General features: G+C 43.0%; 2 protein-coding genes across 10 annotated transcripts in view; one reads left to right on the plus strand and one right to left on the minus strand.

Annotated features, from left to right (window-relative positions):
* The window catches only part of LDAF1 (lipid droplet assembly factor 1), a 37,333-nt gene extending 16,696 nt beyond the window's left edge, over nucleotides 1-20,637 (minus strand). For 2 of the 8 annotated variants that reach the window (XR_013168029.1, XM_077141606.1), the window contains exons 1-4: nucleotides 20,504-20,637; nucleotides 17,851-18,050; nucleotides 9,900-10,068; nucleotides 7,227-7,365 (exon numbers count right to left, since the gene is read on the minus strand). Coding sequence is in view for 6 of the 8 variants with exons in the window: in XM_077141606.1 (XP_076997721.1) it covers nucleotides 7,227-7,365; nucleotides 9,900-10,068; nucleotides 17,851-17,946 (404 nt within the window). In the remaining 2 variants the exon portion in view is untranslated. The other 6 variants (XM_077141608.1, XM_077141610.1, XM_077141609.1 and 3 more) reach the window with 6 other exon arrangements.
* Nucleotides 19,859-27,487, plus strand: part of DNAH3 (dynein axonemal heavy chain 3) — a 220,557-nt gene continuing 212,928 nt past the window's right edge. Inside the window, exons 1-2 of one of the 2 annotated variants that reach the window (XM_077141603.1) lie at nucleotides 19,859-19,996; nucleotides 24,697-24,935. In XM_077141603.1, the coding sequence (XP_076997718.1) occupies nucleotides 24,906-24,935 (30 nt within the window). In that variant the 5' untranslated portion in view covers nucleotides 19,859-19,996; nucleotides 24,697-24,905. Of the gene's footprint in view, nucleotides 19,997-20,765; nucleotides 22,508-24,696; nucleotides 24,936-27,487 lie in introns of those variants that run through there. The other variant, XM_077141602.1, reaches the window with a different exon arrangement.

Raw genomic sequence — 27,487 nt, forward strand, 5'->3', positions numbered from 1 at the left:
TCTCTGTTCCACTCAGCTTTAAATGAGTAGTGAAGCCATCCGTTTTGACAATTCTTTATGGGCTTTTTTCAGAGGCATGCACTGTACTAGAGTTCTGTACATTATTTTCTTTCATTTGCTCGGCAAAGGCTTTGGATCCAGGGCAGAATAAAGGACAGAGTCTGGATTAAAAACATAATTGCCGAGCCTTGATCTAAATGCCACATTTCTTGGCTACATCTGGTGAGTTACTTAAGCTCTGAACCTTAGTTTCACCTCTAAAATCCAGATGCTGATGGCTTGGGTTCCTGGACTGTGAAAAAGGAGAAGCAGGTGGGGGCAGCTTGGGATGGGCCCTGTCCATTGGAAGACAGTATGAGTGCTTCTGAGTGCAGTGGGAAAGCCCCTTGTGCTTTGCAAAGGTTGAAACTAGGGTGTTTACGTGACCAGAAACATATTTTTAAATGCTCTCTTGGATTATTCTTAGGAGAATGTCTCTAAGAAGGCTGTGCAAAGTGCTTGACTCTGTAAACACTCTGGAATCTCCTATCCTTGCTCAGACCTACCCTTGGAGTGAATGGCCTCCTTGACACATTCTCTTGAGATCAAAGTGGTATGTCAGATGTAAGACTCTGAATTTTCACGCAGGTTTCATCTCAGAAAGTAGTGCCACTGCCCACTCACAGGCTCAAACCAAAATTTTAGGAGCCAGCCTTTGTATCCTTTTCCTTCAGCACCCCCGTCATGGTCAGGTTCATGTGTCAACTTGGCCAAGTGGTGGTACCTGTTTGTCTGGTTGGGCAAGTGCTGGCTTGTCTGTTGCAATGAGGACATTTCATAGAATTAAATCATGATCATGTTGGCTGCATCCACAGCTGGTTCCATTTGTAATCAGCTAAGGGGAGTGTCTTCTGCAATGAGTGATGCTAAATCTAATCACTCCAAGTCTTTTAAGGAGGATTCAGAAGAAACAGTTTCTCTTCCTGCTTCAGCCGGCAAGCCTCTCCTTTGGAGTTCGTCCAGATCCTCCATTGGAATCGTTGGCTTCACAGCCTGCCCTGCAGATTTTGGACTCTGCATTCCCACGGCTACGTGAGACACTTTTATAAATTTTGTATTTGCGAGTGTTTCCTGCTGGTTCTGTTTCTCTAGAGAACCCTAACTAATACAACCCCTATGCAAACTACCACCATGCCCTGCTGACTCTCCATCCAAGGAGATCCCCATTACCTCCACCGTGAGCCACCGTCATCCTCTTCTCTAGACTTCCTGCTCCACACACACCTGCTCCACCTGCGACCCATAGAGTGAGCTTTAAAACCTAAGTCTGACCATGACACTCCCGTCTGTCAAATTCTTCAGTCTTTCCTTTGCTCTTCGGTGTCAATTTCTGACCCTATGAGGTCCCACATGACAGATTCCTGTCTCTCCCATATTCACTCATTGATTTAGTCACTCTGGCTTCATTTGTTTCTGAAACACGGCAAGCTCCTTCCTATCTCTTGGTCTTTTGTGACTGTGCCCTGTCAGAACACCCTGCCCCCAATTCCTGGCATTGCAGCAGCTTCTTGTTCTTTATGGTTTGGTTCAAAGAGAAGCAATCTCTTATACTGGGACTAAAGTGGCCTTTTCCAGTAACTGTTCAACCTTTTTATCGTCTTCAATATACTTATCACACTAGCATTTGGTTTATTTTACATGATGTGGACAGATTATGGGGCAGCACCCACAGTACCTGCCTGCTAGCATGCATGCCCTCGTGTAATTCTCTAGTGTGTCAACTGAATCTGTGCCTTGTTTCTAACAAGTAGAATATGACAAAGGTGATGGGATGTAATTACATATATATGATTACATTCATCAGATCATGAAGTCCATCTCGTTTAGAGACTGTCTCCCTTCTTGGCTTTGACGAAACTAGCTGCCATGCTCTGAGCTGTCATATGGAGAGGGACATGCAGCAAAGAAGTGAAGGCGGCTTCCAGCTGGCAGTCAGTAAGAAACTGAGGCCCTCGGTCCAGTAGCCTGCAAGGAACTGGATGCCACCAATGACCATGTGAGCCTGGATGCGGAACCTCCTTCAGCCAACCCTCAAATAAGTACTGAACCCTCACAAGGCCTTGACTGCAGTCTTGCAAAAGACCCAGCCATGCCGGGTCCAGAAACTGTGAGAATAAGTGTGTGTTGTTTTAGCTGCTAAATCCATGGTGATGTTATTATGTGGCAATAGATATGTCATACACTTAAGTGGCTCCTATATTAAGAGTCTAAATTTCAGGAGGGCAGAGACCTCTTCCTCCTTCAGCTCCAAAGCTTGAGAACCTAGCTGGGTAGAGAGTGGAGGCAGATCACATCAGGAACTTGCATGTAGGAAAGAAAGATTCAATAAACAGCAGCCATTAATATTAACACCCCCATGGTTTTGGCATAGGAATAGACACTTCATGCTCTTTAACAGAGATGAGTCCATCCTCAGTGTGAAGTGTGGGTGGTTGCCTAGGATGCAGAAAAGTTTAGCATCAAATTAAAGCCTTTATACCCTACTGTGGCAAGTAGGAGACACTTGTTTTGTCTGCTTAGCAACCATTTCTTTTCCTTTTGATATTCCTTCAGAAGCCTCCTCTCCTCTTGCTGCAGCCCAGTATCCCCATGGTATTAGTCAGGGTTCTCTAGAGAAACAGAATCAACAGGATATATATATATATATAAAATAAGGAGTTGGTTCACATGGCTGGTTAAGTCCAAACTCTGATAAAGGGAATGCTGAAGTTCTTAGTACAAATTTCACTGGGGAAGCTGGCTGGCTGGAAATTCTCAAAAAAGCCAGGGCTGAAGTTGAGGTAGAAATTCTGCTGAACTCTGAAATCCTCAGTTGTGGCATTTAAGACCACCAACTGATTGGATAAGATACTCTCCACATTGCTGAAGGCAAACTCCTTTGTTGATGGTGGGTGCAATCAACTGATTATAGATAAAAATTCCATCTCAAAATGCCCTCAGTAACCAGCAGGTCAGTGCTTGAACAAACACTGGCCACCATAACCTGAAATTAATGCATGAAAGTAGCCATCACACCCACCTCCCATGGAACCAGTGGGGCAGACCTTCCCCGTTTCCCTGGTTCAGAATGGATGCATGTCCCAGCTCTGGCCTAGCAGCATATTCCAGCCCCCTGGCCATGTGATTCCTTACTCATATGACTTAAGTCTGTCCAGTCAGAGCCAAACCCTGAATATTTGCAGGTACTATTGGAGAAGAGCAGCTTTCTCACCCAGTAGGGAAGCTAATTGTAAGGCTGATATAAAACCAGAACTCCTGAGACCTCCAAGTGGAAGCGCCTGCCTACAGAAGCAGCTCACACAGAGGAAAGTGGGGTGCCCAGTGATCCCTGAGACCCTTGAACCCAGCAGTACCTGAAGAGAGTACTTTTTAGTTGGGTGGAAAAAACCCCCCTCCACCCCACCCCACTCTCCTTTTCAAGTCATTTTGATTTGGGCATTTATCACTAGCAACTAAAAAAGCTGCCATACAATTGAAAGAAAAGGAATAGAGGGTCTGCTGTGTTTGCGTGTGTATGTTTGGTGAGGTGGGAGAGGCAGTAAAGAAAAGAAGAAAAGCCCGCCTAAATATATATTTAATTTATAAAATGATACTGCAAATAAAATATAGCAGAATTTTTTTTTTTAATTTTCTTTTGCCCTTTAGCATTCTTACAGGGCTTTTGAAAAAAAAAATGGCTTAACAGGACAAGTTCTTTAAAACAATACAAAAGTGTATCATTAGCAAATATTTAAAAGAGTAACAGTACTCAACAGTAACAGTAGAAACTATACCTTTAGGTTTTTTTAAAAAGTGCTCTTGGCCATAAAATTAAGTTTTGACCCGATTTTCCAACTTTGAGAGGCTCTTGCTCCCAAATGTTGCTGTTCTTTCTGAGAAAAAGCTAATAATGCAGAAGAGCTTGTTCTGTTTTGGATATTTTTTCCACCTCTTGTTCCAACAAATAGGTGGAGAAATAAATGGCTTACCTCATTTCTAAAACAGAAAGTATACTGTACTGGTGCCCAAATTGGGCCCTTGGACACAAGGTATAAGGCTTTGGGGGCCAAGTCACAGGGCTCTAGAGGACCCGGCCCCTGCCAAGGTCAAGTCTGCACATGTGGGGTGCGGGGTTGAGAGGCGGGGCAGCTCCTGAGCATCACAGCAGTTCTCAGTTGGTTCTCCAGGTGAGGGTGGGTCAACCCACACAATCCACACAAGAACAAGATCGCCAAACTGGCCACCGAAGGAGTCTACAAGCAAAAAAGCCACAGTTCACATCTAAGGAGGGCTTGAGTACCCAGCTGCTCTTCAGTGTCATAATACAACAGCTTTCTAGAGATGCTTGTAAAAAAAAACAACTCTGGTTCCATTCAGCTGGTCATTCCTGGTAGAGTCCCTCAAAGTCTGCAGACTTCATAGCCAGCTGACAGTCGCCACCAGTATTTTGTTGTGTCAGTGGGCTGTATGGTAACAAGAGGAGATGGTTAGCCTTAGGGCCTCTTTAAAGAGCAATGTTGAGCACCTAAAGAGCTGAATACCTGACATTCTTTGTTGGCCTATTTTTAGCTGCTTCTTGCAACCACACCACATTTGAGGTTGTGCCCACTTTATAGCTGAGGAAACCAAGGCCTCAAGTGATTAAAATGACTGAGTTAGACCAAGTTAGACGTAGGGATGGTGGCCCCTTTCCTGTTCTAGTTAAATCAGCGAATTGCATTTTTCCCAATTGTTGTCTGTGTCCTTACAACAACCCAGTGGAAAAGGTAATAGTCTTATGTTACCAACTGAGAAAAACTGAGGCCTGGAAAAGTCTAGCAACCTGTTCAAGAGCATACAGCTAAAAAGAAAAAATGGCCAAGCTGCGTTTCAGACCCAATCTTCTGATTCCAGTTGACTGTTTCTTGACACCTTTAGTCAAGGAAGTGGGAGAAAGGAAGAGAAAGAGTCTTGGTCTGGGATGATCATAGATTTCAGACAGCAATGAGAGGGGAGGTAGCACTATTAACATTAACCAAATTGCATTTGTGGGTTATCTTTGAATTTCAAACACACTGACACCAACACCTTCAGCACAGACTAGAGGCCCTGGGATGTCTGTCTTCATGAAAAAACAGCATGGCTTTCAATCTTCAGAGATGACTTGATCTAGAAGGCAAGTCAATATATTTCTTCAAAAGACTGTTTAGCTGATTTTCATAAGGATAGCTTATCATTTTGCTAGGGTCAAACTCCCATTCACATCATGGAATAAACCAGATAGTTCCTCTTTTTCCCTTCCACTACACTTTCAATCATTTGACTTGAGCGTTATCTAAGTTTTAAAGAACAAGTATAGTAGTTCTTAGGTAACAACTCTGTTCATACTAATACAACACAATATATGCCTTTTTCACTTTCCTTCTCTCAAACAAGAGCAATAAAGTTTTTCACAGCATATTTTTCAAATGACCAAGACATAAATTTACAAAATTATGCATGGTAAAGAGCCATTCAAACTATAAGACAGATCTTAACATAGCAGAGGACAAAAATTTCACATTTCAATTAACCTTTAGGAAACTATTACTTATCAAAGAAGAATATTCAGTCATCTCAAAAAGTTTCCTCCCTTTTCCAAGCACTCATTTGTGAGGCTGGGTCTTCTTCAAATACTTCAACCAAACCAACATATCACAGCAGAATGAATGCAGACACACAAATGAGAATCCAGCTGTCTTCTATTAAGGCAGATAGACAGTAAAGAGATTTACAAGATGTAAAACAATGCCACTTGCTCCTGTCCCTGATTTTATTTCATATTGAAAATATGAAAAGTACATATCAACATGTACTACTCTTCTTTTTCAATAAATAAATCACTGTATTTTAAATTTCTGTTATATTTTCTAATAGAGTAATTACTGATAGATTGAACTGGCATAAACAATAGCTCTTTGGAAGCCTCAATAATTCTGAAGGATGTTAAACGGGTCTTGAGGGATTTTGAGAACAGAAAGTTTGAGAACTGATGCCCTAGAGAAAATAATGGGTCTGAATGTCTCGGCTGGGAGGAGTGGGGCAGACAGTAGACTGAAGATGAGTTTTGGCCCTTATTCCAAATCCAGCCCAGTACTTGTTTTTTGTAAATAAAGTTTTATTGGAAAACAATCACAACCATTCATTTGCTTATTGTCTAAGCGGCTAGCACACTACAGCAAGGTTGAGTAGCTGCAAAAGAGATCACATGGTCCACAAAGTCTAAAATATTTTCTATATGGACCTTCCCAGGTATTGTCAACCCCTATTTTAGAAAGTCACTTTATATTTTGGTTAAGAGGGTTTTGAAGTTGGCTGACTAGGATTTAGGTCCCTTCTTTGCCACATATAACTGTGGGACCTGGGCTTCATTTTCCCTATCACAAAATGGGGCTAGGACTGTGTCAGAAGGTGGTAATGAGGATTACATGAGACAAGGCCGGGGCAGAGCTTAACAGAGTCCCTGGCACACAGCAAGTGCTCAATGGGTAACTGCCACTATCATCAATCTAGCAAGAGCTTTGGATGAAGCATGGTGGAGCTCCATCCTATTTTAGACTTAGCTTCTAAGACCAACACATGGGGCAAAAAAACAAGCAAAAATAAAATCACCCTTGAAAATCCCACAGGAAGTTGGCCCATTATGGACCAACACGCTGTCTCCCTTGAAATAGATCACTGTTCCTTCGGTTGAGACCCTGAATGAAGGGACAAGATTCACGTATTCAAACACTAGGCTCGTGTACAGTCTGCTGAGGTATGTACACTTTGAAGAGCACAGGGGATCCAGACAGAGTGGGGAGCGGCAGATTCACAGCTCCTGCACCATTCTGGGGTACACACAGGTTGAGTACAACAGTGGGTCATTTCCCCCCACCTTGGCTCTCCTCCCACAAATCCAACTTTGAGTTTTTGTAAATTAAATGAACATCTTAGAAAAGGAAGCAATAGTAACTGCCTCATAGTGTTGCCATGGCCACAAAATGAATTAGTGTTTGATGCTTGGTGGTAACAACAGTTTTCATCTGAAACTGCACTAGAAATTCCCATTTGATTTCTGACACATATGGGGAACTATGAGCAACATTGGCCTCTCAAAACTTTGCTTTGGGACCTCAGTGCATTAGGGCACTGTTTGTGAAAATCCCCCCAACTGGTAAAGATTAAATTATCCCATTACATGTATTTACCTGGGAGAATACCAGTAGTTGATGAGGCTGGAGACCACCACATAGGACACGATGATTGTCCCCGATACGGCGAGTGATACGAAGCCCAGGCCACAGAGGACACAAAGCAGTGAGAGGCCGCCCACAGAAATGACCAGCCCTAGAAGCAGATCACGGTTAGGAGACATGTTCAGCTAATGTCTAAAACGTTCAGCTAAGGCCAAAAAGCGCAGACCCTGGGCCAGTATGTTTAAAGTAACATAGCTAACTCTGATTTTTTAAGTGAGGAATTTTCCCATTAAAAATTCCAACATGACTTAAAGGGAAGTGACTGGGCCACCACAGTGGGCAGCACTGCATGACAAATGGATGGCCTCCTGCGTCCTCTGGTCTCTACCATTCCCAATTCTTCTTGGCCTCCTGTGCTCATTTTTGTTACCGGTCTGACCCAAAGGTAATTTGAGTTTGAGACCCCCTCATCTTCAAGGTCAGGGATGTACTTCCAATCAAATTCTCCAGGAGGAGTCAGCAAAGACAGGAATGGGGAATGTAAATTATCTCCAATGTTTCAAACTGACTAATGAGAACTACAATTTACCCTTACCTACAGGCTATAGGTATAAAGGCTATCTAGGCTAAATGAAGCAAAATCTAAATCATTAATGAGCTACCATCCACCACATGCAGGGAAAAGGCATTTTGCATAATGTGGGATCTGTGGGGGGAAAAACTGGAAAAGGTACAATGGAAAGAGCATGGAATTTCACAGTAGACACATCTGAGTCTGAATCTGAATTAAGTCACTTATTGTTTGACTTGGGCTTCTTAGAGCCAAAGTATAACTCATCTATGAAAAGTGTACAATAGTAACTTCCATAAAGTGTTAATATGACAATTAAATGAGTCACTGGGTGTGTAACAGTTGGTGGTAGTTTCTGTCTGCCCAGCATGCTTTCCTTAGCCTCTCTCATAACAAAGCCCTCTTTCCAATGGACACCTGATAACATGCAATTATGCCATGGCAAATATTCCTCCCCTTGCTTTTGGAGTGGTTCCATAGCCTAGACCTTGCCAAACAGAGTACTCTATCCCTGTGGCTGCACTGATGAGTTCAGAGATGGCCCCTTGGAAGGCAGGGAGTACAGATGCTCTGCCTTTCCATGAAGATTTCCATTTAAAATGTCTTAAATCAGTGTTTTTCCAAGTATGGCGCCACTTGTATCAGAATCAGATGCACCAGGAAGATCTGTTAAAAATTCAAATTCTGATGAGAGAATGACAAAAGCCAGAGCCCATGCAACCAGAGGCCTCTGGAGATGAAGAAGGAATATGCCCCCCCAGGACAGCTTCATAAAACAAGAGGTCTGGATAGAAAGCTTGCAGACTTCACCATGTTTGCCACGTGCCTTTCCAGTTGAGAAAGAAACCCTGAATTTTATCAGCCTTTCTTGAGTGATGGTGACCTCTAGTTGGTACCTTAATTTGAAGATTATAGACTTGCTTTAATTGGGACACTTTCTTGGCCTTAGAACATAAACTAGCAACTTATTAAATTCCCGTATCTAAAAGCCAACATAATAATAATAATAATAAATTCAGATTCTTGGGCCCCAGTCTAGAACTACTGAAGAGAAATCTCTGGATGAAGCCCGGGAATCTGTATGTTCAAAAACAGGTGAGAGTTATGCACACTTGCCTTTGAGAACTACTGCTCTAAAAGCTTTCGCACATGCTGTTCCCCCTGCAGAAAACCCTTCCTTACTCACCTGAGAAAAAGGGTTGAACACTTTTAAGAGCCCCTCTCCTGTAAAGCTTTTCTAGTACCACCAAAATCTAGCGGCTCCCTACATTCTCTCTAAATTTACTTCTGTTATAGTACTCATTCATTCTCTACCCATTCATTCATTCACCCTTCTATCCATCAATATTTACTGAACAACCACTTTGCAGGCTAAATTTAGACCCATTTGCCTACCATGCCCACCTTCTTACTCCTTCAAATATAAACTGCCTTGTCCACAGTGCCCTGGAAAGGAAAACAACCCTGGCAATTCCACGGGAAGCCATGGAATGGACCAGAAGAGATCACCGGACTTGAGGGCTACCATCTCTTTGACCAGTATTCTGCAGTTTATGATTTGATGTGAAAAGGTAAACTGAGACCATGGGATCTGCTTTCTCAGGAATTTTATCTTAGCAACACCGGGAGAAGCTGACAGTTGGCAGTAGGACTTTAGGGGGGAAGGTGAAGAAGGTGGAGCCTCAGCACCTAGCAAGATACTGAGCATGCAATAGACGTTCAATAACCAGCTGTGGCAGGAACAGCTGCTGTGTTTAATAATAATAGTTGGCATATATTGACAGTTTATGGCAGGCACAGTTCTGAGAACTTTATGGAACTTTTGGCTTCAATCCTTATAACAAACCTTTGATGTAAACACCATTATCTCCCCATTTTACATACGATGAATTTGAGGCTCAGAGAGGGTACAAAACTTGTCCAAGATCACAGTGGTAGAGACTGGATGCAAGGCCAGACTTTAGGGGCCATTTTTAACCTACTCTGACAAGTTGCCTTGGGGGATGTGATTTTGACCAGAATGGGAACCTTTAACAAGAGTAGCAGATGCCTGATAAATACTGTCCTCCCAACCGGGTCATCTTCCAAAGGGGTGAAATAACTAAGCAGGGTACCTTCCAATAATATGACTCCCACAAACGCAGCCAGGGTTGTAAGCAAGACGAGGAGCACAAAGGACCCAACGGGAACAACAGACATGGCAATGAAAACCAGGGAGGTGAGGGCCAGAAAAGGATGCCTGTCCAGGTACTGACCCACCGGAGACTTCAGAAAGGCAACCACCTGTGGGCAAAGAAGAAAGAGTCAAGACAAAGTCTGTCAAAATCTCTGCATCACCTTTGGGCAAACTCAGCCAAGGTCGTGCATCCCAGGTAGAAGGCATCAGCCCAAGCTGAGAGAAATAAAACCGGAGGTTTTAAAGTCGAAAGGCTCATATGAAGGAAGCCACCACAATAAGACTTTCCAAGACACGAGTCACTCTGTCAATAACCCCAGGTGGCTGTGGATAGGTGGCAAGTTTGAGGGCCCCACCCAACCACAGGTCTTGGAAAGGAGGACAGAACCAGCCACGGCTCTATAGTTTAACACAGTCCCTCTCAGAAGACATCCTCAACATATGTTTGCACAGAGGTATCTTTGCATACAATTTGCAACCTACTTTACAGCAGAGGCTTCCACAGTTAAGTCTCCAGCAGGGCTGGCCTGGCTTAAATAGAAAAGCCTGTCCCAAGGAGAAGCCACAGGCAACTGTCTTGGACTTCCCAGAAATCCCGAGGTAGGACAAATATCACTTGCTGCTCTGTCACAAAATGGCACAATGCCCATGAGCTACACTGCTCCTGCTATTTCATTCTCACAAAAAAAGCTGAAGACTTGGGTATTCAGTTTCTCTGGCTAGCTAGATGTGACTGGAGCAGGAATCACCTCTGAGCTAGGGCTGCCTAGCTTGGACACTCAATTATCAGAGCATGGTGAGATGTTCCTAAATGAGGGATGCCAAAGGTGAGAGAGAGAGGCAGAAGGCCACAGAGAGGCCACACGGAGTCTCAGGTCTGGTTTCTTCTCAGCTCAAGTTTGTCCCTGGAAAGCTTCTATGTGTCCTTGGATAGACTGAACTGATCTCTCTGATCTTTACAATGGAAGGAGTGGGTAGGCACTCAAGATAAGGGAGGCAGCAGTGTACAGTGAGCTTGCCAGCAAGGGAGACAGCAGATGAGGCTGGAACACACAGGACGCAGGCTCTAGAGTTTCTGCCTATGCTGCCTGCTCAGCAGCCACTAGTCATACATAGCCAGTGAGCACTTGAGATGGGGCCAGTGAGACTGATGAGCTGGATTTTAAAATTTAATTTAAAATTGAAAACTGATAGTTGATTCAGTTATCAAAAAGCTTTTATGTTTCAAATGAGATGATCTTGAGTCTTCTTTTTCAACTGTACCATTCATGAACGCTGAAGAGGGAGGGATAAAGATACTTCGATCTGAATTTAGCATCTGACCCACATTGTATTCTAAGTGTATGAAGAGAATATAAATTATTGTTAATAGTTTTACATTGATTACATGTTGAACTGATAGTAATTTGGCTATACTGTAGTAAACAAAATATATTATTAAAATTAATTTCATCTGTTTCTTTTCATGTTTTTTTTTAATATGAATACTAGAAAATTTTAAAGCATATATATGGTTTGCATATTTCTATGGAGTAGACCTTATTTAAGTTTATCCGGGAAAAGAACAGGGAGCAACTGCTGGAATTTGAGCAGAACCATGCTATAATCAAAGGTGTACTTTAGGTAAGATCAATGTGGCAGGCATGTGCAAGAGGCAACTGCAGGAAATCAGGCAAGAGATCCAGATGGACAAGTCTAGGCTAGTGGCAGAGAAGGAGGAAGAGGAGCTGATGAAAGTGGAATGACAAAAGAAAAGTCACTGACTTGGGGCCAGTTTAGTATTGGGATCCAGCAAAAAAAAGGCAAGTTTGTGCTACCCCCAGGCTAAGGAGTTTACATTTTCTTTAGCCTCTTAGACACAGTGCTGTACAACCAAAACATAAAAAGTCAGTCAAATACACAGAGAGGCAATTTTAAAATTCAGATTAAACCCAGAAACTATCTTCTCCCAGGAAGCGCAGCCCTGTTCATGCCAGTCTGTCTTAGAAGGGGGAGGATCAGAGATAACATTCATTAAACACTCAGGTGCCAAGCCGTGTTTTAAGTGCTTTCACGGCTTATTTCACCCTACAATGCTGTGAGGTAGGCACTGTTATTATTATCCTCATTTTATAGCTAAGGAAACTGAGGCACAAAGAGGTTAAATAACTTGCCGACATCCATGCAAATGAGCAAGTGGCAGAGCCAGGGTTTGATCTCAGGCTCTCTGGGCCTAGAGCCCACAAACTACACATAATACCACACTGTCCTCTACAATGGTGTGTATGCAGGATATTTTCTCCTGATGGTCTCTTCTTTTCTTTCTCAATCATTACATACACCACTACAGACGGAAAAAGGCAGCCAGCAAAATAAAATTATATGTACTTTTGTTGAAAGTTGAAAATCCTAAATTTACCTCCATTCCTTGTAAGATACGTTTTACTCAGCTGAATATCGGTGTGTACATTCTATATTGTCTATGATACATACACAAGTTCTCATGTAGCTACAAAGTGCATTACTTTTTTCACAGCCACCCAAGGGGACTCTGTATTTATAGGTACTGATTTGCTTAATTGCTCCATATTATTTTAAATACGTGCCCCTTAATTCAGAACACAGGGGTAAGGAAAACATTGTCTATACTGTAGAACCTCACCTACTCTTTGAGACCAAAGGAAGAAACATTTATTTTGTCTAGAAACTAAATTTTCTGTAGCACATAATATAACACAACTTGTCTGGATAGCTCATTTAAATAATACAAACATAGGGACCCCAGGATAAAAATGAGAGCCTTTAATTCTGTATAGCTTAATGTAATGTTTAGATACAACCTAGAATATACTAAGCAGATAATAAAAAAGTATTGGCAAAGTGTCTTGAGGGTTGGGAGAAAAAATATGAACTATTAAACTTTACCACTGGGGAAATCCTTGATACTGGGTCAAATATTAGGGATACCCAAATCAATAGGCCAAGCCCTTGATCTTGAGACTTGTTCTTGTGAAGCTTATATATTTAGTGGAGAACCTTAGCTTACCTATAGGTATGCCTAAGAATTACTTCTCAAGGACCACTTTTGTTGCTTAGATGTGACCTCAATCTCTCTAAGCCCAACTCTGCAAGCGAAATCATTGCCCATCTCCCTACATGGGACATGACATCCAGGGGTGAAAGTCTCCCTGGCAGTGTGGGAGATGACCCCAGGGATGAGTCTAGCCCTGGCACCATGGGATCAACAATGCCTTCCTGACCAAAAGGGGGAAAAGAAATGTAACAAATAAGTATCAGTGGCTGAGAGAGTTCAAACAGAGTCAAGAGGCTACTCTGGAGGTCACTCTTATGCAAGCTTCAGTTAGACATTGCTACCTATCATAACTTGCCAAACCCCAACCAAAACCATCCCAGTCAATCCTAAAGAACACCTAGGGCAATATATAAGATTCTACAAAGTTACATGCACTAGGGTAACATTCCAGAAACCTGCAAACTCCAGATGTGTCCCTGGACCAGATAAGCCCTGAACCCTAGAGGAGCCAGCCTCTCCAGAATATCAGCTAGATCCATCTCCCTACCCCATATTATTGACAACCCCTCCCAACATGAAAAAGTTAGAATGGGCATAGACCCAATACCCCTAAAGAGTGGGAGAAAGATCAGAGGTGATGGTGGAGTTACACAGAGAAGATAGGATTTAACAAACTAGTATGATTGCTGAATCATTAAACTGATAACTCTTTTAGTCACCAATATCTTAGAGCAGCTAGAGGTAAAAACTTAAATTGTGGAATTATAACCCAAACCAAACTCTGAAATCTGTTCTACAACTAATTGTTGCAATGTACTTTGAGATTTATTGCTTTTCTGTATATATGCTACTTTCACAAAAAAGAAAAAAAAGTCAATTGTGATGATAAAAAAAATATTTATTCCTTCTAGCCTCCAATGTTCTGGAGCAGCTAGAAGGAAAAATATGAGATGATGGAATGGTAGCCCATGACAAACTCTGGGATCTGTCCTATAACTACTTGTTGAAGAGTGCTTTGAAACTATTGCTTTTTTCTCTCTTTGTATATATGTATACTACACAATAAAAAAAGTTAAAAAAAAAAAAATCACAGCTGGCCTGGAAGCCTCCATGACTAAGACAATTATTTTTTGAGAAAAAAAGTACCCCTTTTTCCCCTTTTGGAGTATTCCCTTAACATACAGTCCTCAAAGAGATTATACTGGGTAAAAGTACATGGTTTCTGATTCTGGGGTCTCCCAGCCAGGGTTTGACTTCTTGCCTCTCTGCTGACAAGGGATATGACCTCAGGGTGATTTTTCTCATCTTTAAAAACCCAAGTGGGTTGTCATGAGGATCAAGTTCATGTAAGTTCATGTAAAATGCTTAACGCAGAGTCTGGCTCATAGCCGGGACTTTAGAAACATGAGCTTTGTTAGCAATCATTCACTGCATGTTGCCTAATTGCTCTTAGGGCTAATTACAGGGCCACCCACAATTTATTCATCCAATAAGCAGTTGTGGAATGCTGACTGTATATTCGAGAGAAGCCCTATTCCTGCCATCCCACCCTTCACTCCAGCAATTTCCTTCAACATCCTAATGACATTTCATAAATGCACGTGCCAGGCTGAGGACTGAAGAAGTACAATTTTGGGGAACTCCCTGGACAACAATGCTGTGACATTAGGGAGTAAGGACAATCTAACTCAGCAATTAACTTTTCATTCTCACAACAACAAAGGAGGCTACAACGGGAGGATGGAAAGTGGGAGAGCTTATTGTTTAGTAACATACACTGCAACTTGCCATCCCAACCTAGATTTCACAAGCACAGTGCTCCACCAAAGGACCCAGGAGGGCCAGGCTACACTACTATGTACCCGGCTCTGTGCTAAAGACTTCATCAACAGCATCTCAACTACATCCTCACAGCAAACCTATAAGCCTGGCAGTCTCATTTTACAGAAGACGAAATGGAGATTCAAAGAGGACAAGCCACTAGATATAAAGTCATTTATTTTTAAGTACGGGAGGTTCTAAAGTAGGGGCATATCTGAGGGCCTGGAGTCTCCATCTGTGACTGTTCAGGACACAGGCAGATTTCCTGGTGTCAGGATACAAAAGGCAATTCAGGATCCCTGCCCCACGGTGCCCTCAGAGGAATAAGGCCAGAAGGGTCAAAGATCATTAAAAAACACTGATAATGATGGGTCAAGGGTGCTGTGTGAGGGTTTCTTCCAGATTACTGTCCCTAGGTGCCCACAGGTGTGTGATTCAGTGTTGGCATGCAGGGGCTAGGGTACAGTTCAAAACCATCCTTCTGTGGCAGTAAAGGTCTAGTACGGGAGTAAGACTGTTTTTGTCACAGATAGTTCACATACCATCAGTGAGTATCTGCCCAGCTCATGCTTCTCTTTCTCCTCTGAAAGCGGCTATGGTTTTATCAATGAAATGCCCTGCCCCAGCTGCTACCTGCCTGGCCAGAGAAGACGGGGTCCACAAGAGTACAGCTCCCAGGAATGTGGCACAGGGAATGCAACCCAGATGTCCCTTACAGAGCTTCAGCTGGAAAGCAGGTGTGGACAGTCATGTTTGCCCACAGGAATGGAAAAGCCAAGGAAGCTAAGCAATAGAGATAGAGAATTGAGGAGGATATGCAAGGAAAAGCTCAGATGAGAAGCTACATGGCCCAAGAAAATGCACTGAAGTTACCTATGACACCAGTGACCTTCCAAACCCTGGTTCTAATCCCACCTAAAGCTCCACTGTGCTTCACTTCCTGCCCTTGGCTTCTAAGATAGCCTTACATTTCCCCAGAAAGTCCTGGCAGCTCCCATCTGTTTTGTTTGCTTAGGCTACTTTGAGCAGGATTCTGTCTCTATCTAAAAGTGACTTGACCAAGCATTCCAAGGAATTCCTGGGAGAGATGATGGAATTCTTCCACACATCCTCCATCTGGAAACCGATCTATTCTTACTGGAGTTCAAAGGGCTTATTAACGTCTGAGGAGAGGGTAAAAATTATCTGGTGAAAGAAATCGTTTACATGTCTCAGAGAGAAGCAGATGGCTAAGTAAATAATGGTTATGTCAGTCTGATAGAAGGCGGTACTGCCCATAAAAGTAATCATTCTGAAGACCTACACCTCAATATGGAAAGAGAACAATATATAATACCAAGCAAATATGAAAATACAGACCCACAACTGCCAGGATTACAACCACTATACGTAAAACTTACACACCAAAAAGGCATAGTTACAATTAGAATAATCATCACCACCACTGAATTCATCAATGATGGGTTTATAGATAACTGGCTTTCATTTTTCATTCACTATCACTCTATTGAGTTGTTAATTAGCAAAAAAAATTTTAAATAGTCCTGTACCTCAGAACTTTCTGAAGGACATCAGGACTTAGCCAAATGATCATTTGTCTCCTCATTCTGGGAGTCAGTTAGCCTGAACAGCTCAAACCTGTTCCTAGGAATACAGCTGAGGAGATGGAGTGAGAAGATGGAGTGAAGAAATACCAAGAAGCCAGAGTTCTGACATTCTCATATACCTACCTCAGAAGGCAGATGTGAAAATTAAATAAACTAAGGCATGCCAAATGCCTAACACAATGCTCGGCACATAGTAAGTACTTAGTTGATGTTAATTAATATGATAACCAGCCTGGGACAGGCATGAGGGCCTTTTCTACTGAGCTAACTTTTAGTAACAAGAGGCTCAGTCTGTTGACTAGAAGCGTGCCTGCCCTATTTAAAAATAGCTTGGTAGATCCACAGAAAGTGCCAGAACCATTCTGGAATGGGTCCAGAAAAGGTCTCTGCAGAGTATCGTTTCAGACTGCAAAGTGCTGACTTCTCAGACACTAGTGGAACTATGCTGTCCAGTGCAAAAAAATAGCACACAAAACACTTCATTTTGTTACATTAACATTAACAATTGTATCTTTATGGGTAGACTGCATTGGAAAACATCTAAAGGACTTACAGCAAAATACTATTAACATTATCACTAAGATAATAAGAGCCGGTGTTTTTTTCCCCTCTGGACAAAATGCTGAAAGGCATCTAAAAGAAAGCAATAAAACTGAACATGCAAGAAAGCAGAATATACTGTCTCAAGTCCCATTGCCACCAAGTAGCTACTGAACACCTGAAAAGTGGCTAAGTTGGAACTGAAATGGCCTGTAAGTAGAAAATACATATTGGATTTTGAAGATTTAATACCAAAATAATGCAAAACATCTCAATTCTTCTCATTAATAATTTCTATAATGATTACTTGTTGAAATGATAATATTCTAAATATATTGGGTTAAATGAAATACATTGTTAAAATCTATTTAATCTGTTTCTTTTTACTTTCTAAATGTGGCTACTAGAAAATTTTAAATTACATGTGTGGCTCATGTCATATTTCTATGAGACTTCAGGGGAATGCTGCATTCAAATCTTAGATTCTGGCACTGCATTTCAGGATAAAAGATGAGCACAAATTAACAATAAAACAGAAAAAGGATGATATCTGTGGCAGAGAATGAGAATCACCTCACTAATTCCAGCTAAAGGACTACATTTGCAGCTAGATATGACCATGTGACTAAATTTTGGCATATGAGATGTAATTGGAAGTGTTACGATGGTGAGTCTTTCTTTCCCCTCTCCTCCATTCTTCTGTCTAGAACATAGATCCAATGGCTGAAACTTTACCAGCCATTTTGGATAATGAGGTTGAGAGTCACGGTTTAGAAACAGCAGGGAGGTAAGCTAGAAAGATTCCTGACATGCCTTTCAATTTCTTCTACTTGAGAGTAATAACTTTATATCTTGTTTAAGCTAGTCATTTTGGAATTTTCCATTATACTTAGTGAGTGGTAACCTACCTTCGAGTGGTTCTGCACCGACTCTATCAGCAAAGACAGCTTCCTCTGCAGCTCCTGCAGGTCCTTTGAGGTACTTGGGGGCTCCTCTTTTGCCATCCTGAAACCCAATTCAGTTTCCTTGCGTAATGATTCTTCCACCAAGGAGCTCACCAGAGTAGGGTACAGCCAAACCTCTCATGTCACCCTGTCTCTTGCTGTTGCTGGAGGAAACAAAAGAAGTTTCTTAAACCATTAATGGTCTCCATTCATTTGTTTCAAGGAGAGCTTCTACTATCCTCAACATAGATGACAGACATCTAGATAGAGGGTAACTTGGCAATATCTACCAGACTTTCAAATCGCATGTCCTTTGAGCAAGCAATTGATTTTACAGGAACCTGAAGGAAATAAGCAGACAGACAGATATATTTAAATGTACCAGAAGGATGTGCATACCATCTCTGGTTATAGTAAATAGCAAACCATAGAAAAGAAGCCAATTATCCATTAGTAGGGAACTCGTTAAGTAATGATAACTTCATACAATGGAGTGTCATGCAGTAATTTAAACTATACTTGGCTACCTAGTGATATGAAAAGATGTCCATAGTGAAGAAACAGATTATAAAATAATCCCATTTTCTAACATATATATTTTTATTGCATAGTAAAAGATCTAAAAGGTCATACAATAAAATGTTGGCAGTATTATCTGAGAACTTATGTTTATTTTTTAGCCTGACAAAATTCTATAAAACATAACAAAAGAAAGCAATAAAACAATATGCACAAAGCAAGAAAGCTAAATAGGATGAAGTACAACTTCTCTTTTTATTTTCTCTATAAAGCCTTTCTCAAACAACTGAGACCTTGAACAATTTCTCTCACATATTTACAACCCACACTCTACAGGTTGGCTCCCAGCTGCACTGTGCCATAAAACATGATTACGCCTGTGTAATAATTTTAATATTTTAACAATAATTAACACTTTTAATAATATTACTCTTGTGCCTCTTCCCTCTTACAAGACAGACAGGTACCTCAGGGACAGAATTTGCCACAATTACACTCTAGGATCAAAAAGCCTGGAATTTCCCAGACTGTCCCAATCTCAAATAATTGAAAAAATTTTTTTAAATAAGGCAACACGTTAAATTAGGTATGTAACTTTTTCTGACCTTTGTGGGATTTTCATATCAACAAATACAACATTTTTACTTCTTTTATATTTCCCAGAGCAGCACGCAGAGGGCTGGACAGAGTAGAGACATCTTTTCCAAGTCTCCCTTAGACTGACCTCCTGGCATGTCATGCAAATTCCTAGCCCTTTCTCTCACAGCAGCCAACATAACTGAACATCTCATATCCTAATTACGCGAGGTCAGGGCAGGAGGTGGGGGGTGAGGCGGGGAGGTGGGGTTGGGGAAGGGATTATCTACAAATATCCACAAGAGTCTAGTATGCAAAATAAAACGCATTTTAATCGCTACAGCTAGAAGACCTCTGCTAAATTCCTTTTGGTAAAATAGGAAAGCCTCAGCATTTGCGGAGGAACTGCCGCAGGCACAGATCTTGAATTTAGGCTGTTTCCAGCGTTCAGCAACCCTAATCTCATCTCTGCAGCGGGTAGAAACAAACCCAGCTCTCCTGACAGGTCTCAGGGGGCCTGTGAAGCCCAAGTGCCACCCGGACAGGTTTGGGGAGCGCGAGGGCGGTGAATGTGGGACGATGCCATCAACCACGGCCGCCAAACCCACCCACCCGGCTGCCAATGCCCAGACCCTCTAAGTCACTCACCCCTCGGAAGGGCCTACCCAGGCCCAGAGAAGTCTCTTGATACAAGATTTAGGCCCTCTGCTGCCAATTGCTGGGCCTCTTCCCCACCTCCCTAGCTGAGCACCGCGAACGCCAGCCAACCCGTCCCTCCCCTTCCAAATCCCCAAAACAAACGTCCTGGCCTCTCCCACCCTAACCGGGGCAAACGGCCACCCCAACGTTCCAGCTGGGGCGGGGAGGGGTGGTTTCTCGTGCTGGAAGAAGGGAACTGCTGCGGGGCGCCTCGGACCGGGCCTCCCCTAGGCTGTTCCCTTCCTACCTGGTTCCAGCCTTTCAGTCTTCAAAGGCTGAGTGGGGAGCCCCGTTTCTTGAGATCCAAGGGGAAGAGGTTGGGGTCCGTGAGGGCTTAGAGAATGAGTGACAGGGAGGATGTCAGGAAGAGGGGAGTCGGAGTGGCCTGTTTTATTAATCTGGGGAGGAGAATGGCCTTTGGTACTTAGAGTTCCTCTCTTCTGCAGTGACGGGAAGGAGGGCGTTCTCAGGAGAGAAGAGGTACCGGGTGGTGGCAAGGGACCAAATGTGCCTAATCCTGGGAAGGGGATCTGGAGACTCAGGGTCTTTCAAACAGGTTTCCCAAGAAAGAGAAGGGTCTCGGGATGGGGTGGGGCTGGCAATCCCTTTTACCAAGCCTAGCTGTGAGAGTGTACGTGCCGTTTGTGTGTGTGCGCGCTCCCGGTCCCGGCCCATAGGCTCCGAGGGAAGGGCCCCCCCTAGCTCGTGCACCCGATGCCCTCCCAAGGCCCGTCCTCCTCCATTTCCTTCGCCCGGCAAGGGGGTCCGGCCAGCCGGGAAACCCCGGAACCTTCCCCCACGGCCTCAAGCTTCGAGCTCTCACCTAGTCCCGGGAGCCCCGCAGTCTCCGCAGTCTTCGCGGTCTCGGCGGTCTCCGCGGTCCCCGGCTCGCGCGCACCTTCGGCTCGACCCGCGGCGCGAAAAGAAGCGCGGAGAGGACGGGGCGGGGCCACTCAGCGCAAGGGGTGGGGTGAGGGGGAGCCGGAGCCGGCTTCCTTCCCCACGTCGCGCGCCCCGCCCCCCAGGCGCCGCCTTTCTCCCGCCGGGTCGACTTGGGCGCCACCCTCGCTGCGCCTCTCAGCTCGCCTTTCAAGCCCGCGGCGGGAAGGACTGAGCAAAGGCTCGGTGACTCGCCGCGCCAAGGCCTTTGCCTAGCCCGCGCTCCCACAGCCTTTTGGGGGCCATCCGGAGAAGATGAGGAAACTGAGGTTCAGAGAGGTCATGACTTGCCCAAGTGAAAGAAGCAGGTTTGGACTAGGAGCGAGAGTGCGCGGGCCACCTCAGAAACAGGTGGACAGGACGCTGAGAGCCGGTTTCCACAGGGTCTTAAGCCATTGAATCCAGAACCAGCTCTTCTGCAAGCATCCCTGGCTCTCGGGACACAGAAGTGACGAGGTGCAACCCTGACTTGAACATTTGAACAATCTTCAAATGCTGAACTTCAAATGCCATGAGCCAGTGAGATCTTTAGAGATGCTATCTCCATTTTATAGACGAAAAAGTCAAGGGTCAGAGAGATAAAAGTGGCTAAACCGATATGCCTCAGTTAGCAAGGATCCAAGACAGGGTCGGAACCCATGTCTCCTGTCCCCAAATCCAGCTCTCAGTGCAAGGCTTCTCAACAACTTTGCTGTTGTTACTTCGCGCGGAATAATTCTTGTTGGATGTTTCGCAACATCCCTGACCGCTACCTACTAGATGCTGGTAGCAATGCTCCCGTCCCCAGCTATGGTAACCGGAAGTTATCCCCAGACATTGCCAAATGTCCCCTGAGAGGCACAGAGTTGAGAACTTCTGCCAGTACTGCCTTCGGGTAAAGAACTTGGTCTGGGGTTGGACTCTGGCTGTGTGGCTTTGGATGGTTACCTCTTTCAGCCTGTGCGTCCTCATCTATAGAACTGGGAGATACATGGACCTGAACCTTCCTCTACTACTTTGTAGTTCTCTGGGCGTTTCCCACCCAGTGTCCTACGCTGACCTGCCTCTTCTCTGTGGTCTGTGGCCATAGCAACCTGGAAAATAAGTCTTCAGGCAAATCAAGGAACTGTCACAGGGTTGTAGCAAGGACTGGTGTAGTAAGAGCTGTAAAGAATTTAGCATCTATCTGGCACATAGTAGGAGCTCAGACATATTTGGTGATGGTATTACTTCTCTCACCTAATATTTCTATGAGGCAAGGGGATAGTAAAATAAGTTTGGAGATAATAATAATAATAATAAGCAAAAGGGTTCTAGTCTTGAGTTCTCCGCAACAGTGGAAAGAGGAAGCTAAAGGTAGAGTTACAATGACATAGACAAGTTTCCCTAAATTCTTAAGTTTCAGACAATCCCATCTGGTTTTATGCACTTTGTTCAGCTGAGGCGTGATGAGTGCCCTACGCAAGGAAAATGTTGATTCTGGGGGGTTTTTTTCCCCCGTTAGAACAAAACCAAGCCACCATCATTCCCGGGTGGTTCCACTGGGATTTTTGCGCATGGGTGCTGTCTAATCCTCTCACTCGGTGACACTTTCATAGGGCCTTCGTTCTGGTGCCAGCCGTGTTTTGCTTCCTCTTTTATTGTGCCAGTGGCTGCCTAGTCCACCACGTTCATTCCCAGATGGCCTGAATCTTAGCGTCTCTCCACAACTATTTCAGGCCTCAGAAAAGATCTCATGCGCACTGGGCTTTGAATAAGTGTGTGACTATTTCCCAGCAACAGACTGAAAGCCTGAAGTGTTAATGCGACAGAGAGAGGGGACGACCTAGAACCAAGTTGTGCTTACCTCCTGGTGTTGCCAGTTTTACCAAATAAAAGTATACAATGCCCAGTTAAATTCAAACTTCAGGTAAGCAACAAATAATTTTTTAGTGGACGTATGTCTAAAATATTGAATGTGGCATACGTCTACTAAAAAATTCTTCATTTTATCTGGTAATCCTATGCACTTGGGGTCAGGAGTTTGTTAAAAGACTAGAAGCTTGCATCCTCTCTTGACAATTATTGAATGGAAGGGAAAGTCGGACAATAAACAGTTCTGATATAGGTGATGAGGTAGTTGGGGTGGGGGGCAGGATTATCATATTCAGTCTTTTTGCAAGGTATTATATTTCTTTTCCACATATAGGTTTCTGGTAAAAGCCATGAGCAGATTTTATAATCAAGTTCAGCTCCCAGCTTTGCTACTTACCTAGCTGAGTGACTTTGGGCCAGATTACTTAACCTCCCTTTGTCTCAATTTCTTCCACTAAAAAAATGTAGTTAAAATAATGTAATTTATCTTCTGGATTGTTGAGATGATTCAGAGAGAGGACGCTCATAACTTACTTAGCACCAGCACAAGTGGATAGTATCTGCTCCCTAAATGGAAGCTTTATTATTGTTTTACTATTTTTTAAATACAGGTTGACTGAATTTCACTTAATTTCAGATGGAGGCATGTCTCCTGCTCACACACAGCATCCTTGGGCTCGTGCTCTGTGATAGGTTCCTTCCTCATTCTTTACTTTGCTGGGTTATAACTGCTCTTATTTTGTAGGATGGGTTATTAGCAGGCCTGATGATGACCCCATTTCTGTCAAAACCAAAGTCTCAAACCTTGGCACTGACTCTCTTACTCCAAACACAGTTTGAAAGTTATATTTACTTTATGGTGGAGCGTATTAGAGATGAGGAACCTCGGGTTATTTTGAAAGTATGGAGAGCCCAACTTTGAGGAAGTAATGAGAGAAAAGGAGAAATGGAAGCACTTATTGATATGCAATCTTGGTAGGATCTCAGAAATGTCTGTGTACTTATGGAATGATCGTTGGATTTGAATCGTAAGAACAGGGTTCAAATTCTGTCAGCAATATTATGAGTTGTTCAACTTGGGAAAGTTAGACATCTGAGTTTTTGTGCATAAAATGAAAGAATCATGGGATTTGAGGGTAAATGTAATGATAAAAAAAGGTATGCAAACATGGCACCCAGAAAACTCAATAAGTCCAACTTGGTTTTAAGAGCAGTTTGAAAGATGGCCATGTAACATGTCCTTTGAGTGTTTGGGCAGCAGCTGATATTGTTATGTGTGTATGTTATGTCTGTGTGTACATGTGTATGTTTCTGTGTCTATAATAATAATGATGTTAGCCAGCATTTATAGAGCACCTACTATGTAGAATGACTTACTGTCCCAGTTTGCCCAGGACTAAGGGGGTACCTAGGTTGCAGGACTTTGAATACTAAAGCTTGGAGAGTCCCAGAAAAATCTGGTCAAGTTGGTTACCCTTCTACTATGAGCAGATTGCAGATTACTTCTTAAGTATTATCTTCTTAAATTCTTAAAGCAAACTAATGAGGCAGCTACAAGCATTATTGCCATTTAACAGAGAAAACTGACGCTTAGACTGAACAACTTGCTCAAGCCAAATAGTCAATCAATGGAAAGAGCAGGATGTGAGCTCAGACCTGCCCAGTCTGGAGTCCAAGAGTTTAACCACCCTGTTCTGTGCAGTTAGACCTCCCAAAGGCATGATGTCTTGTGACCACTCACCCCTCCATTCCTGGATCATTGCTGAACACCCTCCCATATTCCCTTCTGTCGCCAAAGCTTCCTGCTGCCTGGTTGGGCCTCCAGCAAAGGGAGAGGCCAGGACTTGGAGCCAGGTCAAGTCTAGTCTTGTATCTGTGCATGCAGAGGCCCATCCTTCACTTAGCAACAGACGCTGAAACCTCGTTACTGGCCCCAAGGCCTGTGTAAAAGCTCCTCTGTGTTAAAACAGCCCAAGGAGGAGGAGGGAGAAGAGTGGAGAGAGAAAGGAGTGTTGTATTGTGGGGTATTTGCTCCCACTTCCCCCAGGATTAGTATTTAACTCTGCTTCCACTTTTCTTCTACAGTAAACTTGGTGTGTTCCTGGAAAAGTCCCAAGAGAAGAGCTCAGGGCAAAGAAAGAATGGCTGTTGCGGGAGGAGTAGGAACTACAGCAAGATTAAAGTCCACAGAATTCGGATACTTCTCTTCATTCTCTATCTTTTCTTCCTCTCTTTTTCTACCAGGAAACTGCTCCAGAGGCTGACATCTATGACCTCAGAGGAAGCGGCCCTGTGAACAGAGCTTCTAGAACATCTCGAAAATTCTATTTCCTGTGTCATCCCTATAATGCTATAAAGAAGTGTGAGTGTCAGAGCCTGTTGTAGAGAGGAGCGTCCCTGGAGAAACAAAGGATTCTTTCATTTAAAAAATAGGTACATTTAGAACAGACACCATGAGTGATACAGATTGCACATGTCCGAAGGTAGGTATGAATTTTAAGCTGTGTTTCTCTTTTTACCTTTATTTTCATCATGTAGGGACTTTGAGAGTAGGCAAGAGGAAGGGGATGTTTCTATCATAGACCACTTGCCATGTTTGATTCCCTTGGCTGAATCTAACATTTTCATGTTGTGGTCTTTGAAATAAACTTTTTGCTGAATCAGATTTTCGCACATCTTCAAATCACACTGTGAAAAATTTAGGAATAGATATCCATTATTCCTTTCCCTTCCTTTAAAGAGCATTAGCTCACATATTCCATCCAACAGTTCCCAACTCTGGTTGCCCATCAGAATAACTGAGGAAGCTTCCTCACCCCCAAAGATTCTGACCCAGAAGGTTTGAAGTAAGACCTGAAATCTGTATTTTTAACTGGGACCAAGCAATTCTGGTATACCAGGTCCTCACGTGAGCATTTGAGAACTGCTTACATGAAGGACATGCGGAAGTCATTTACTCAAACATAAGCCACTGAAAGTAACAGTTCTCCCCAATCTGAGTACCAGGATCTTGGTTGTAAAAGCCAAGATCCACTAGGTCACCACAGATTAAAGTGCATAGAGAAGCATTTTAAATGGAAACTTTATGAAATCAAAATGGATTTGTGGATGATGACCAAGCCCACCATCCTCTGAACTGAAAACTCCCTGCAATTTAACGCAGAGAAAACGTAAGCATTAATATTTTTGACAAACCGTTTTACCCAGCCTGGTAGTTCTTACAAAAACCTCCAACTCCTCCCCTTGAAGGTATCACAAGGAATTCTTAGGCAAGGATGATCAAGAAAACTCTCCTTATACTGCTCTGGAATTGATTTCTACTTCTGTTCCTGATTTTGTGTGTGCGCCATGTGTTCCTATACTAAGGACTGAGATGTTTTCTGCCATCAGGGTATTTATACTTCTATGGATAAATCTTAGTCTGTGCCTCTGAACTAGCCCAGCATTTGTTCTGCTCTGCTTCTCTCCACTATGTTCTGCAAAGTGTTCTTGGTTCTGTCATATCCCAAGGGTGACGTGGTATATCTGTTCTTTGACCTTCTCCTGTGCCTGTCCCTTGAATGGCCATCTCAGTATGGAGCTATAGAATTATAAGGGACAGAACTATACTTCAGAGTGGCTTAAACCCAAAAGGGAATCAGTGGGCTCAAGTAACTGAGAAGTCCAGTTAGATCCAGAGGTCCAATTGATGTCTTTGTGAGTCTGTCCTCCTTATGGTGACTCTGCTTTCTCCTCTGTTGGCTTTATTCTAAGACAGAAGGCTCTTGGTAGCTCTAATTATAAACATCCTTGCAATTAGTGATGCTGATGAAAGGAGAATGTCTCTTTCTCAACAACTGTCACAAAAGTGTGAGGAAAGTCTCTGATTAGCCCAGCTTGGGTCACGTGCCTGTCCTCGAACCAGTGAGGGTCTAGGAGGATGGAGTATTTTCATCGGCCAGGCCTGTGACACCTGCTCTGCTCTGCAGCCAGGAACTGGGATAGTCCCACTCTACCTCCTAGATTGAAATTAGAATAGAGCTGGTTATGTCCACTAGAATTATATTACACTACTTTGGTGGGAAGAGTAATTTCCCAGCTGATGTCGGTTTTACCCCACAATGAGGGGAAGCACGAATACCAAAACACCTTCTCAATAATATTAACAACCTCCTTGACATCAGAAGGTCAGGGTTTTTTGGTTTAATTGTTCATTCCCACTCTTGTTGTAACTTACTCAAGATGTCCGAATCTTGTGGTGTTTGCTTGTTGCTCTTTTAATGAGGATTTTTGTTTGAAACAGATTTAAAAGCTAGGCCAAGGGAAAGATTTCCACTGACCACAGACTTTGCAAAGACGAAATACAGACAGCCCTAACTTGTCAGTATATATGTCTTACTTCTGGGATCCTGAAAGAAATCATGAGTGACTTCATTTTTCTGAAAGTACGGCTGTGAAAATCTTCCTTGAATTGGTATAGTACCTGCTTTGGATAATGAAGTTCCTTTGAAATTGATGCTGATGTTTTTCAGTTTTGTTCACTTTATCAATGCAGATATCAAATTAATTTCAGTAGTGAAAGAGGAGCCTCTTAGAGAGGTTTGGTGAATTTTCAGATCCTTGAAATTGAGATCAATAGCAGAAAGACTCAGAGATTTAAATCAACATTGCATGTTGTCTGAGCTGAAAACAACGCAATCAGTTGTTCGCAAATTTATCATGTTTGGGGTGGGGCCTAAGCATATTTACTTTTAATAAAGTTCCATTGGTGGGTCTGATGTGCTATGATTTTTGAGAATCACTAAATCAGGTCATTTGAACAGTGTACTCATTCTATCTTTCTTATATTCCCAAGCTTAATACACACTTGTGTTTATGAATTTGCATTTTGTCTAATTTAAAGGTCAACAACCTTCCTAATTTGCCACAGCTTTCAGGTTCCAATGTATTGGGATGCAGAGTGACAAGTATTTAAAAACAATAACTTTAAAGTCAACTGTCTGCCTCTTGTGTGGCTGGATGTGTTACCTACTTTCTTTGGGCCTTCGCTTCTTCA

Source organism: Tamandua tetradactyla, chromosome 23 (genome assembly GCF_023851605.1).
Source record: "Tamandua tetradactyla isolate mTamTet1 chromosome 23, mTamTet1.pri, whole genome shotgun sequence".
Classification (NCBI taxonomy): Eukaryota; Metazoa; Chordata; class Mammalia; order Pilosa; family Myrmecophagidae; genus Tamandua; species Tamandua tetradactyla.